The sequence below is a fragment of the Oryctolagus cuniculus genome, chromosome 11 (genome assembly GCF_051225735.1).
Source record: "Oryctolagus cuniculus isolate XC-2025 breed Fujian yellow rabbit chromosome 11, ASM5122573v1, whole genome shotgun sequence".
Taxonomy (NCBI): domain Eukaryota; kingdom Metazoa; phylum Chordata; class Mammalia; order Lagomorpha; family Leporidae; genus Oryctolagus; species Oryctolagus cuniculus.
In genome coordinates this window covers 67,724,477-67,739,595 of record NC_142877.1, presented here as the reverse complement: position 1 = coordinate 67,739,595, position 15,119 = coordinate 67,724,477, and the positions used below count along the sequence as shown (strand labels likewise).

Here is a 15,119-nt window from a genome sequence, read left to right as displayed (position 1 = left end):
TGTGGTGAGAACCCTTTCAGCTGTGTCACACAATGACAGGAGCATGTGTGTGTGTGTATGTGTAAGAGATCACATCATCAAACACGAAGCCAGATAGAGACTAAAGTCCCACAATCCCTTTCAAGGGCACTCCTCCAATGATGTAAGAAACACCCCTCCATGATTCGCCTCCTAAAAGTTCTACCTCTCAACTCTGCCAAACTGAGGATCAAGATCCCAACCCATGAACCTTGGGTGACAAACCACATCCCAATCATAGATAGGCTTTGTTTTCTGACTACAATTGAAATTAAAATAAAAATCAGAAATAAAACTATAAATTAGAAATCATCTCCTAAATCATGCTTATATCAGAGTTAGTCACAATGGAGATTTTTTCTAAAACTAAGAATGGATAATAATTAACTTACTACACAGAAAACTGTAAGTATATGTAGGATACAACAACACACTATTTTGAGGGAAATGTGTAAGATTAAATATTATAGTAGAAAAGAAGAAAGAAAAGTTGTTTAAGAAGTTAAAAAAGAGCACACTCAAAGTAGAAGGCAGGACGTAATACAAAAGAGAAAAAATGTAGTAAATATAAAAGGTGCAATACAGAAGTTTGCTGAATCCAAAACTTGGTTATTTTAAAATAAAATAAATAAATTTGTGATGATTTTTAGCTAAGAAAAAAAGCACAAGTAAAATGTAGCAGGAAAAAAAAAGGTCTCAGGAAAAAAAAAGGTCTACTTAAATATAATTGTGGCAGTCCTTTTAAGAAGTAAGTGAATGCTATAAACAATGTTTTTTTAAAAATATTTATTTATTTGAAAGTCAGAGTTACACAGAGAGAGGAGAGGCAGAGAGAGAGAGAGAGAGAGAGAGAGGTCCTCCATACGATGGTTCACTTCCCAGTTGGCCACAACGGCCAGAGTTACACCGATCCAAAGCCAGGAGCCAGGAGCCAGGAGCTTCTTCCAGGTCTCCCATGCAGGTGCAGGGACCCAAGGACCTGGGTCATCTTCTACTGCTTTCTCAGGCCACAGCAGAGAGCTGGCTAGGAAGTGGAGCAGCTGGGTCTCGAACCAGCGCCCATATGGGATGCCAGCGCTGCAGGCGAGGGTATTAACCTGCTGCGCCACAGCGCCGGCCCCTATAAATAATTTTATATCAATAAATTTTAAAACATAGCCACAATGAAGAAATTCTCAAAAACTAAGCCTAATAAAAGTAAAATCAATAAGCAGAAAGCCTGAACAGTTTTACAACCACTAAAGAAATAAAATTAGCAGTTAGAAATAACGCCACAAAGAAAACATTAGATCTAAGTTTTTTTCAGGTATGACTTACAATACTACCAAGGAACAAATTATTACATTCTAATGCAAATTCTCCTGGAAAACTTAAAAGAAGACAAAATTCCATAACCAATTATATAAGGCCAGTATTTTGTAATGCCAAAACCAGCTAAGAATATATGAAAAGGAAAGTTACAGAATAATCTGATTTGTGAACCCAGGTGCCAAAATTCCTGCCAAAATATTGAAAGCCAATTATAGCAAATTCAATTTACCTAAGAAATAAAAGATTGCTTCAATATTAAAAAAATCTATAAATATAAATCACCAAAATAACATGAAAAGCTAGAAATTTTACCATAATTTTAATAGGTGCAGAAAAAGCATTAAATAAAATTCAACAATTCATGATTTTAAAAAAAAGTTACCAAATGAAGAATAAAAAGGAAGCTCTTAATTTGCTAAAGATAATCCATCCAAAATCTTCAACAATAGCATTCTTAGGAACAAGAAATATTTCTGTTCACTCTATGAAAATGTAAATAATAAAAACAAGTGAAAACCACAGAAGAAGCAATTAACACAACTGACTATATTAATATTAACAATTACGGTTCATCAGAGATATGAGTAAGGAAAGTAAACAATAAAGAACAAACTGGGAGAATTATGGCATTGCCATACATATAAGAGAAGGTTTAATATCTAAAATGCATAAAAGAAAGATGCCTAGTACACAAAGTATTGACAAGGATATAGAAACTCCTATATATTGTATAAACTGGTTACAATAATTTTGGGAAAACTTTCAGTCATTTTCCTATAAAATTGAAAATGTACACAAACACACACTGTGGCTCAGCAATTTCATTCCTAAGGATATATATCCTGGTGAAACTCTTGCACATTGTGGTGGATAGAATTCACAATCTCTTTCCAAAGATTTCTGTGTCCTAATTCTTGATTTCCTCGATGAGCCCCCATGTAATTGCATGCGTTCTTCAAAGCTGGGAACCTTTCTTGTTAGCTGTGGTGAAAGAGATGACACTGAGTTGTTGTATCTGAAATGAATGAGTTATCTCCAAAGACTGAAGAAAGCCCTCTAGGAACTGCAAAAGGCAAGAAAATTGAGTCATCCTTAGTATGAACAGATAGGAACATAGCCTTCCTGACATCTTCAATTTAGCCCAGTGAATCTTTTATTTATTTATTTATTTATTTATTTATTTATTTATTTATTTTGACAGCCAGAGTGGACAGTGAGAGAGAGAGAGAAAGGTCTTCCTTTGCTGTTGGTTCACCCTCTAATGGCTGCCGCGGCTGGCGCGCTGCGGCCGGCGCACTGCGCTGATCCGATGGCAGGAGCCATGTACTTATCCTGGTCTCCCATGGGGTGCAGGGCCCAAGCACTTGGGCCATCCTCCACTGCACTCCCTGGCCACAGCAGAGAGCTGGCCTGGAAGAGGGGCAACCGGGACAGAATCCGGCGCCCCGACTGGGACTAGAAGCCGGTGTGCCGGCACCACAAGGCGGAGGATTAGTCTAGTGAGCCGCGGCACTGGCCATAGCTCAGTGAATCTTATATCTAACTACTAAACTACAGAACTGTAAGATGAAAATATGCTGTTGTTTTAAGTCACTAAATTTGTGTTAGTAGTTTGTTACAATAACAATAAAACACACACACACACGCACACACACACATATACCAGGAGATGCAGAAAAGAAAATTTCATACAACACTGCAGTCACAAGGAAAACCTGGAAACAAACCAAATGTCCATTGCCAGAAAAACTGATTTAAAAATTGTGGTATCCTACACAAAGGAATAGTACAAAATAGTGACATGAATGAAATATAATTTAAAACAAGATTAATGAATCAGAAGACACTGAGTGAAAAATAAGTCATCACTGATAAGATAAAGCATGAGATCATTATTGTAAAGCACAAAATTAAAAAAAGCTGTACAACAAATATATTGTTTATGGTTACTCATATATGTGATATAACTACTGGTTTAAAAATAAAATAAAGTGATGTAAAATGTAAAATTCAAACTTAGGAGATCCAAGATGGCTGATTAGGGTATAGCTATACTAACTTGGGCTGCTCTGGGCTATGAAAAGAACAAAGGAAGGACTACATTTCCAGGGGTCTGACTGACAGAAATTTTTCATGCAGAAGTGAAAAAAAAAAAAAACCCAGTAAAGTAAAAAAGAATTCCAGCCAACTACAAGAATATGTGTATAAAAGACTAATGGACATTTGGAAACAATTCATGATCAAAAGAAGTCTGACAAAGAAATAGAAACAATAATTTTAAAATAAATCCTAGAGGTGAAAAATACAGTGATTGAAATGAAAATGCAACCGAAACTTCCACAAGGAGGCTCAGTCAAGCTGAAGAATCAATAAGCTAAAAAACAGAACACTGAAATTATCTACAGGAGCAAAACTAATATAGAAAAATCTATAAGAATTATGGGATACCATCAAGAGACCTTACACATTATAAGAATTCAAGAAGGAAAATAGAAAAAGGTTCAGAAACCATATTTAAAGAAAAATTGGTTTAAAACTTCCCCAAGGAGGTGACTATTATGGCACAGTGGGTTAAGCCATTGCTTGGGATGCCCACATCCCATATTGAAATGCCTGATTTGAGTGCTAGTGACTCTGCATTTCCAATCCAGCTTTCTGTTAATGCATCTGGAAGGTAGCAGATAACAGCCCAAATGCATGAGCTCCTGTCACTTATGTGGGAGACCCAGATTGAGTTCCTGGCTCCTGGCTTCAGTCTGGCCTAGTCACAGCTGTTACAGGCATCTGGGGAATGAACACACAGATGGGAGATGCCAATCTCTTGCTCTGTACCTCCCTCTCCATTTGTCATTTTTAAAAAATAATAACTTCTCTAAATTTGGGAAATATACCAACATTCAAAGACAAAAGGACAGAGGTCTCCTATCAAATTCAACTCAAAGAGGGTTTAATTAAGATAGATAATAATCAAACTATCAGAGTTCAACCAATGGTACTAGAACAAAAAAAATACTAAAATGGATAAAGTATTAACACACAATTATTCTTAGGTGTTTAAATTTTAACTGAAAAGTGATCCCTGTTAGGAATTTGGAAAACATTATACTGAGTGAAATAAGCCAATCACAAAGGGACAAATACCACTTGTTCTCCCTGATAGGTGACAACTAACTGAGCACCAAAAAGGAAACCTGTTAAAGTGAAATGAACACTATGAGAAACGGTGACTTGATCAGCCCTCACCCTGACTGTTGATGAGCAACTTAATATGTTATCCCTCTTAGTATTTTTTTTGTTTGTTCTACTTAATACTTTTGGTTGAATACTGTAATCAATACACAATTCTTCTTAAGTGCTGAAACTTAACTGAAAACTGATCGCTGTCTCCACCCATGCTTCCTCTGGAGGCCCCACAATGAGCCACGGGGCATGGACGGCTCTACTCTTGGCCCAACCTGATGGGAAGCAGCAGAACAGAGGCATGAGGGCTGCAAGCTCCCTGCTGTCTCTCTTCCCTCAGCCCTGGGCGATGTCTCCCATTGGGGAGATATCTTGGTCCCTGTCTCAGCCCATTCAAGCCATTATGAAAGAATTTCATAAGTGATCGCTGTTAAATATAAGAGTGGGAATAAGAGAGGGAAGAGATGTGCAATTCGGGACATGCTCAAGCTGACTTACCTCAAACGGTAGAGTTAGAAACATACCAGGGGATTCCAATTCAATCCCATCAAAGTGGCATGTACCAATGCCATCTCACTAGTCCCAGTGATCAATTTCTGTTCACAATTGATCATAATGATAGGACTAAAAACCAAATGGATCACATAAACAAGAATAGTGTCTGCAAATACTAGCTGATAGAATAAAAAAGGGAGAGAACGATCCAACATGGGAAGTGAGATACACAGCAGACTCATAGAATGGCAGATGTCCTAAACAGCACTCTGGCCTCAGAATCAGCCCTTAAGGCATGCAGATCCCACTGAAAAGCCCATGAGAGTATTTCAGGCATGGAAAGCCAAGACACTCTGGGGGAAAAAAAAAAAACCTAAATGAAATATCTCCGCAAGTGAGATCCCAGTGGAAAGAACAGGTCATCAAAGAAGGAGGTACCTTTCTCTGAAGGGAGGAGAAAACTTCCACTTTGACCATGGCCTTGTCTAAATATGATCAGAGTCGGTGAACTCAGGGGCCTTGGCAGCTCATGACAAGAGCCTAGGGTGATTACTGATGCCATAAACAAGAGTGTCAATTTGTTAAGTCAACAACAGGAGTCACTGTGCACTTACTCCTCATGTAGGATCTTTGTTCTTAGTGTGCTGTACATTGAGATTTAATGCTATAACTAGTACTCAAACAGTATTTTGCACTTTATGTTTCTGTGTGGGAGCAAACTGTTGAAATCTTTACTTAATGTATGCTAAACTGATCTTCTGTATATAAAGAGAATCGAAAATGAATCTTGATGTGAATGGAAGAGGAGAGGGATTGGGAAAGGGGAGGGTTGCAGGTGGGAGGGACGTTATGGGGGGTAAGCCATTGTAATCCATATGCTGTACTTTGGAAATATATATTCATTAAATAAAAGTTAAAAAAAAAGAAAATATAAATAAAAAAAACAAACTATCAAAATTCATAGACTAAGAAAAAATTCTGAGAGCAGCAACCAAGAAACATCTCATGCAGAGGGGTTTTGCTATGACAGTTAACTGCTCAGCAGAAATTCTGAGTATGAAGAGATACTGGTATTAGTGTATTTAAAGTATTAAAGAAAGAAACCACTGATTAAGAATACTTTACCCAGCAGAGCAGTCTTTACAAAATAGGGATAAATGGAAACTTTCCAAATCAATGCTAAGGGAGTTTATCAATACTAGGCCTGCCTTACAGTAATTGCTAAGAAGAGTTCTTTAAGCTAAAATAATAGGCCAGTAATTAATAATATAAAATGAATGAATGATAAAAATCAAAGGTATTAGTGGTAAGAGAGCCACAATGAGAATACTCTAGGACTGTAATTGTTGTGCGTAAAGAAATTTTATCCCTAATATGAGGATTAAAGGACAGAATTATTGCATGCAATCACAGTTATCAGCTTCAAATAAACTATAATGACATGGTCTATGTAAGCCTCATGGTAACCACAAAGTAAACATCTATAGTAGATGTGCTGAACAAAATAGAAAAGATTCAAAGCATACTCATAGTACTACAGAATAACTATCAAATCCTCAGTAAAACACCAACATAGAAAGAAACAAGGAATCTACAAACAACTAGAAAACAACAAAATGTCAACAGTAATAAGTCCTTTACTATTAATATTTACCTTGCATGTAACTATATTAAATTCTTTAATCAAAAGACACATAGTAACTGAATGGATAAAAACAAGACTCAACACCATGTTGCTTATAAGAAACTTACCTTACTTTTAAGGATGCAAAGACTGAACAAATAAAGAGATAGAAAAAGAATTCCAGACAAATGGAAACTGAGAGAGCACAGGAGTAGTAAACTTATATCATACAAAATAGATGTTGAGTCAAAAACTGTGAAAAGCAACCAAGAAGAACATCACATAATGATAGAGAGGTCAAATGACCAAGAGCAAGTAGTAGCAATAGTAAATACATATGTACACAACATTGGAGCACCTACATTTATACAGAAAATATTCAAGGATCTGAAAGAAGAGACATATTGCAATATACTAATACAGGGGACTTCACTATTCCACACTGAATAACAGAAGAATAATTCAAACAGAAAATTAAGGAAACGTTAGACATGAACAGCACTTTAGATCAAGCAGATCTAACAGAGATATTCAGAACACTCCATCCAACAACAGAATACATATTCTTGTAGTATATATTTAGAACAATTCTCCTGGGTAGATCATATATTCATATTAAATCACAAGAAAAGTTCCTAGAAAATTTAATGAGATTAAAATCCTATTAATTAACTTTTTTTTGATAGAAAAGGTAGAAACTCACAATAGGAAGAATTTTGCAAAAATTTATGGGATACCATAGTACCTGTTCTAAGAGGAAAGTCTATAGCAGTAAACATCTACATCAAGAAAGATCTCAAGCAGACAATCTAATGTTATGCCTCCAAGAAACAGAAAAAAGGAACAAGTTAAGCCTAATTGTGGTAGAAGGAAACAAATAATAAAGATCAGAGCAGAAGTAAATGAAATAGATACCAGAAAAATAATACAAAAGATCAATGCAAAGGAGAGCAGGTTTTTTGAAAGATAAACAAAATACACAAACCTATAGCTAGACTATTAAAGGAGAGAGAAGACTGAAATAAAATTAGCAATAAGAGAGGAGATGTTAAAAAATGGATACAATAGATATACAAAGAATAATTAGACAATTATATGCCATAAACTTGGATAACCTAGAAAAATGGATAAATTGCTGGACACACAAAACCGACCAAGATTGAATCTTAAAGAAATAGAAAATATAAATATGTCAGTAATGAATAAAGAGATCAAATCAATAATAAAAAGTTTTCCATGAAAAAGAACTTAAAATTTGATGGCTCCACAGGTGAATTCTACCAAACACTTAAAGAAGAATTACTACTAGGGCTGGTGTTGTGGCACAGCGGGTTCAGCCACTGTCTGTGATTCCAGTATCCTATATAGGCACTGGACCTGGCCCAGCAGTGGCCATTTAGACCATTCAGGTGAGTGAACCAGTGGATAGAAGATCTCTATGTAACTCTGCCTTTCAAATAAATAAGTAAATCTTAAAAAAAAAAAAAAAAACCCTCACAAACCCTCACAAAAAACTGAAGAGGAAGGAACATTTCTGAATTACTTTTATGAGACAGAATTATGTTGATAACAAAGCCAGAAATTGGCATTACAAGAAAACTACAGACTAATATTTTGATGAAAACAGAAAGATCCTCAAGAAATAAAATGATAGTTTGCCATGATCAAATGGAATATATCCCTAGGATGGAAGAATGGAACATTCACAAATCAAAAAATGTGATATGTTACATTAACAAAAAGAAGCACAGAAATGCCATGATTATCTTATTAGATGCAAAAAAGCATATGACTAAACTCAACATCTTTTCATAATAAAAACATTCAACAACTTAGTTATAGAAGAAATGTTCCTCAACACAACAAATGCCATTTATGAGAAATTCACAGCTATCCTCGTAACCAATGGTAATAAGTTGAAATCCTTTCCTCTAAGTTCTGAAACAAGACCAGGTTGTCCAGTTGCACTTCTATTCAACATAGTATTGGAAGTCCTTGCCAGAGCTAGTAAACAGGAGAAAGAAATGGGAGGCATCCAGATAAAAGAAAGAAGTAGCATTGTTACTGTTTGATGACAATATGATCTTATATATAAAAAAAATTCTAACTATTTCACGAAAAATCTATAGAATTAATAAAAAAATATAGTAAAGTGACAGAATAAAAAGTCAACACACAAAAAACAGTGGTGTCTCTTTACACTAAAAACAAGCATCTGAAAATGAATCAACAGAACAATCCCATTTTAAGTGCTTAAAATATAAAATATTTGGGCTGGCATTGTGGTATAACAAGTCAGCATCTGCAAGTCAGCATTCCATATGGGCAGTGGGATAGGCACTGGTTCCAGTCCCAGCTGCTCCACTTCCAATCCCACTCCATGAAAATGTAACTGGGGAATCAGTGGAAGATGGCCTAAGTGCTTGGGCTCCTGCACCCACATGGGAAACCTGGATGAAGTTCCTAGCTCCTACCTTTGGCCTGGACCAGCAAGGACAATTGCAGTCATTTGGGGAGTGAGCCAGTGGATGGATGGTCTCTCTGTCTCTCTCTCTTTCTCTGTCTCTTTCTCTCTCTCTCTTTTTTCCTCTCTCTCTGAAACTCTAACTTTCAAATAAACAAAATAGGTCTTTAAAAATAGGTAAAACACTCAGGAATAAACTTAACCAAGGACATGAATCTATAAAAATATTAAAATGTTCACACTATCCAAACTGATCTACAGATTCAATGTAATCCTTATAAAAATTCCAAAGTTGCCATTTTTCACAGAAATAGAAAAAAATACTAAAATTTGTATGGAACCAGACACAAACACACAGAGTCACAAAAAGCAACTGTGAGCAAAAAGAAGAAACCTGAAGGCATGACACAACCTAATTTCAAACTACAACACAAAGTGATAGTTGTTACTAAAACAGATGGTACTGACACAAAAAGACTCATCTACCAATGGAACAGGATATAGAACCCCCAAATGAACCCATGCCTGTACAGTCAATTAATTTTCAGCACAGGTGCCAAGTATACACATCGGGAAAATCAAAATCTCGTCAGTAAATGTTGCTGGGAAACTGGATATCCATATGCAAGAGAATGAAATTGGATCCTTCTCTCACTTCATTTGCAAAAATCAATTCAAAATGGATTAAAGACTTAAACGTAAGACCTGAAACTTTAAACTACTAGAAGAAAACATAGGGGAAAACTTACAGGAACTTGGTCTGGACAATGATTTTTTTGAACATGATCCCTAAAGCACAAGCAATAAAAGCAAAAAATAGGTAAGGAGGATTACATCAAATAAAAATCTTCTGCATAGCAAAGGAAACAATTAACAGTGATAGGTAACATATGGATTAGGAGAAAATATTGGTAAACCATACATTTGATAAAGCATTAATGTCCAAAAGAAATGCAAACAACTCTTATGGAAAGAAAAACAAATAACCTTATTATAAAAATGAACAAGTGATTTGAATAGATAGTTCTCTAAAGAAGACATACAAATGGCCAACAGATATATAAAAAAGTACTCAGTATCACTATTCATTAGGGAAATGCAAATTAAAACCACAGTGAGATTTCACCTCACACCCGGTGAGAGGTGGTGACAGATGAGGCTGGAAAGGGCAAGTTGTATCCAGACTGTGAAGGGCTCTTGTAGGCTCTGTCACAGTGTGTTTGTACCACATCCTAAATTGGTTGCGTCCAGATGACCACATTTACACTTTCAAAGGATCACTGACTTCACCGTGAAGTCTGGAAAGGAAGGGACAGTGCCTGCAGACAGGAAGCCAGTTTGGCAACTGTTGTGGTAGTCCAGATAAGCTCACCCAGGCCTGCCCAAGCAGAGGTGGAAATAGATAGAGACCTGCAGAGGCTGCTTTCTCTTCGATCTGTGGGACACAGCAAAGACAGACAGGATTCTTGAAGCCTCTTTCTCTAAGCTCTCCTTCCTCCTTTTAGTTTCTCTCTCCTTCTTCTTCTTCTTCTTCTTCTCTCTCTCTCTCTCTCTCTCTCTCTATATATATATATATATATATATATCCATCTGTCAGTTCCATGGGAGATTGGGTCCAAGAACCCTGCAGATACCAAAACTGGAGGTTGCTAATATAATACAGTGCAGTATTTCGATATAACCTATGCATATCCTTCCACGTCCTTCCAATCCCTCTAGGTTACTTGTAACACCTAACATAATTAAACTGTTTGTAGACTGTTGTTATTCTGTACTGTTTAAGGAATAATAACAAGAATAATACTGTGTAGACACTATTTTTAGTTGCTTTAATCTGTGAATGCAGAACTCACGAATACAAATGGCAGACCACAGAAATTTCTACTGAGGATGAAGATTTTAAAAATGAGAGGGGCCAGCACTGTGGCACAGTAGTTAATCCTCCACCTACAGTGCAGGCATCCCATATGGGCACCTGTTTGAGTCCCGGCTGCTCCTCTTCTGATCCAGCTCTCTGCTAGGGTCTGGGAAAGCAGTACAAGATGGCCCAAGTCCTTGGGCCCCTGCACCTGAGTGGGAGACCTGGAAGAAGCCCCTGGCTCCTGGCTTTGGATCGGCCCAGCTGCAGCCTTTGCAACCATTTGGGGAGTGAACCAGTGGATAGAAGACCTTTCTCTGTCTCTCCCCCTGACTGTCTGTAACTCTACATCTCAAATAAATAAATAAATAATTTTTTTAAAAAATGAGAGGGGAGGCAAGTGACCATCTTAGAGATGGTCTTAGAAAAGCATACTTATCAAAATAACACTATTTTCAAAAATTACAGATCACACAAGTTCCTATTTATTGGGACCACCTTATTTCGTTCTCTTCAATGTAAAAGGCTACACACTTTCTCACAACTCAACTTCTGTTTTCTCTTTAGGCTTCTACCCTCCCTGCTACATCCCTTTCCTAGGGGGACAATTAATTCTTCTCCAGAATGAGTTCATGTTACATTTACTTCACACCTCTGTACAACCCTAAGCAACATGCCAGAATAGAGAGCAATTAACCACACACTTGTTTTGCCAGCTAACTGCATGCAGAGAGTCTTAGTCTGGGATTTTCTTTACCTAGCTTAGTACCAGGCACCTTAGTATGTGCTCAGTTAATGTGCATTAGATGGATGAATCCCTTGTAAGGGACACAGATTATCAGAAAACAGGAGAGACGACAATTGGTTTAATTGGCAAGGTTTTGTTTAATGCTATAAGATGAGGTTTATGTTAGTATGTAGGGAGGGAAAGACATGGTGTTTGCAAATGTTTGATGTTATCTGCAATCCATATTATAATGCTAGGCCTTGGTACTGAGAACAGGAAGTGGTGGAGATTTGGGGAGATCTCCATCTCCTCCCTGCAGTGTCTTTGCCTTTTCCCTAAAGGCATAAATAGAAGTCTTGAGTACAGAGAACCAGGAACCCCGCTGGCCATGTGTGGAAAAGGCCCCTCCTATGTAATTTGATGTAAAAAAAGAAAAATCTCTTTTAGACAGGCACAGGGTTTTGGCTGAAGTTCAGCCACATACCTACTCTAAGCTGAATTTGGGTATAGCCCTAATAATTACAGTTACTCTTCAGAGAAAGAGCCCAAGAGGTTTACCTGGAGATTTTTTCCAGATGTATGCAGGTATGTGAGAAGCACAGTAATGAAGATGTAAACCGGATGAGGCCATTTTGTGCCCCCACAGTCTTCTCTCCACCGGCTCGAATGCTCAGAGATGTTCCCCAGCACTCATCAGGATGACGCAAGGCAGCCATCTAACAAACACCAGGTGCCTTACAAGCCGTAGTGTTAAAGAGAAGGGGGCCAGAATCCTGAGTCTGAATGCCTTTGGAGTTATCAATCTGTCATGAACTGTAATCAAACAGAAACAAACCTCTTTATTCCCTCTGTTCCTGGAACAGGCCCATCATATGCCCTGCAGGCATGCTCTGGGTGTGGCTAGAGCCCTCGGAATCTGTCCCCCTCCTTCACTCTCCCATTGCAGAGCCTGGCTTAGGGACATTGGACAGGGACAGAGCCTACCCCATCCTGGGCTCTCAGGCTTTCCAGATGAGGAAAGATTAGCTGTATGGCTATGCCAGAGACTAACTGAGGATTTGGGGCAAATGCATCTTTGTTTCACTACCATTCTTCCCTTTTTTCCACATAAATCCAGAATAAGGCTTACTTTTTTCCTGTAGTATTTAGAATTATTAGAAGTACTAAAGTTAGTGCTTAGGAGGGGAAAAAAGGTAACTGTCACCAAAGACTAAAAAGAGACCTTGTAGTTCTACCAAGTTCCCAGGTGTTCAAAGCTTAATTAGCCTTCTCTAAAATAAAGCAGTTATACTGTGGAGGGTATTTTGAAAGGACAAATCGTAATTGACCTGAAATAAATAGAAATGATATAAACACTCCCCTCCCCTGCACCCCAGGGTAAAGCCCACCAGCAGCTAAATACTACCCAGTCAATGTGAAGTAGAAATCACAGCCTCTAAGGTCACCCAAACTTGGATTTCAACTTGAGCTTGGCCATGGATCAGCTATGTAACTTGTCTTAACTCTTCAGTTTCAGCATCATCAGTCATGTGAAATGGGGATAAGACTACATAACTCATCTTAGAGGTGGTGGATCATGTGTCTGACTTATAGAGGTTATTTAATATACTCTATCAGAAAGGTGAGAAGAAATCCTATGGTGAGGTTGAAGGCTTTAGGAATACAGCTTGAGGCAACTGTACCATAACTCTTAATGACTGTTTCCTGGGATAATCTACATATTCTCATTCTCTTTGCTTTCTAGTTATTTCTACGCCTTTATTCTGCTAAGAACCTGTACTGCTAAGGACAGCATAGAACCAAGGACTTGATCATTATGCACTGACTTGCCCCTGTGCTTGATCCTGAAAAATCTGTCAGGATCCTGCCCAGCCTGGGTGTCATTTGGGTAAATACCACAGAGAGGGAAGATGAAAATCTTGAAATGAGAATGAGGACCACTGGCACTTATAACTGACAAGTTAGCATGGTTCTGTAGTCAACTTAAAAACTGGCAAAATCATGTGTGGGCTGAGAATCTGATTTGGCTCCCCATTTTCTGGTCTCTGTAGCCTTATTCTACGATGGTTCAATAAAAATCTGTTAACTTTCAGGATAGCCTTTCAGTTGTATTCAGGGGTAGGGCAAGTAATTGGTGCTGCCTGGTTTAGAATCTAATCTTCAGGTCTGTCCCTCTTAAGTTTAGCCCAGGTCAAGACTAGCCTCTGGGAGCAAGTGGATGGGAAGAGCTCTTGCCAGAATACTTTTTTTTAGGTCCTACAAGAAAATGAAGAAAGTTCACTCAGCTGTGTGGAGCATAATGATAACTTGTGAGAAGCCAATACAGTGTTTTGTGAGCTTAACTCAAAGGCAGTTTCTAGTGAAACCATTCTCTGTATGTCAGCTTCTCCTAGAAGTCATTTGAAATGCTAAGATCTGGTAGTTTTCTGATAGAAAGAATCAAGACATGGGTACTTGGCACTTTTGTAGAAAGAAAGAAACATGATGATGAGGACGAGATGTTAAGGATGAAGAAAGATACCTAGTCAAGGAAATAGAAGAGACAGGAAAGGGCATATGCAGATTTATGCACTGAGACTTGTCCTCTAATTCTTGGAATTACTGAACTGAACCCTGCTATGGAATGCACTTCAGTGCTGGAGAATCCTTGGTAAGCATTGTTGAGCAGACCAAGTTCAACACAGAAGTATAATAGGAAGTAAAGTGGTGCAAATTGATGAGGACAGGCTAGTCCTCTGCAAGGAGATCAATGGGTGGTTAAGGACATGAACAGTTGAAAGGCATGAAGCTTTGGGAAAATTGACCCATTTCCATGGGATAGGGAGGGGAAGTGGGGGACCAGTGAGGACAAACAAGATGTTTGGGGGTCAGAAACAAATGCTCTTGAAATTAATTCATATAGAAGTTTTCTTACTAAAAGTCCAAGGCAGTTGTTCTCAAATGTGAACAAGATCAGGATCACACATGGAGGGCTTGCTAAGGCCCTACCCACAGAATTTCTGATTAAATAAGTCTGCGATAAGGCCTGAAAACTCACCTTACCAGCAAGTTCCCAGGTGACAGTGATGCTTCAGGGTGAGGACAAGGAGAAGGGTCCACCACATGGAAATACTGGTCTGCAAATTTTAGGATCCAGGAACATAAAGAACTGGTTGAAAAACAAAAGTCCTCATCACTCCATTTCTGTTCCTCAAAATAAACAAAACATAAAAAAATTGAACATTTCAACAACAAATAATACTATAGTGAAACTCATTTGTAGAGATGATGTTCAAAGTTGAAAACTTACCTTGAGCAGGGAGGCACTTTACAACCTAATTCCCTAGAGACCAATCCTCAAAAATTGTGTCAGTTTCCTGGGAAATCGTAATAAAAGGTTAGGCACCAGCACTGCACCATTTCTGCATTTTTATTCATAGAGTTATCACGAAGGAACTCCCTA

General features: G+C 37.9%; 1 protein-coding gene across 1 annotated transcript; it reads right to left on the bottom strand.

The window, feature by feature from the left end:
* Positions 1-789: 789 nt before the first annotated feature.
* On the bottom strand, positions 790-14,853 carry LOC149123510 (uncharacterized). The gene is made up of 4 exons (XM_089308622.1): positions 14,720-14,853; positions 12,236-12,393; positions 9,842-9,881; positions 790-2,310 (listed from the first exon to the last, which is right to left on the bottom strand). Exons 2-4 carry the CDS (start codon positions 12,391-12,393, stop codon positions 2,104-2,106), a joined length of 405 nt encoding a protein of 134 aa, XP_089164748.1. The 5' UTR covers positions 14,720-14,853; the 3' UTR covers positions 790-2,103.
* Positions 14,854-15,119: the final 266 nt, after the last annotated feature.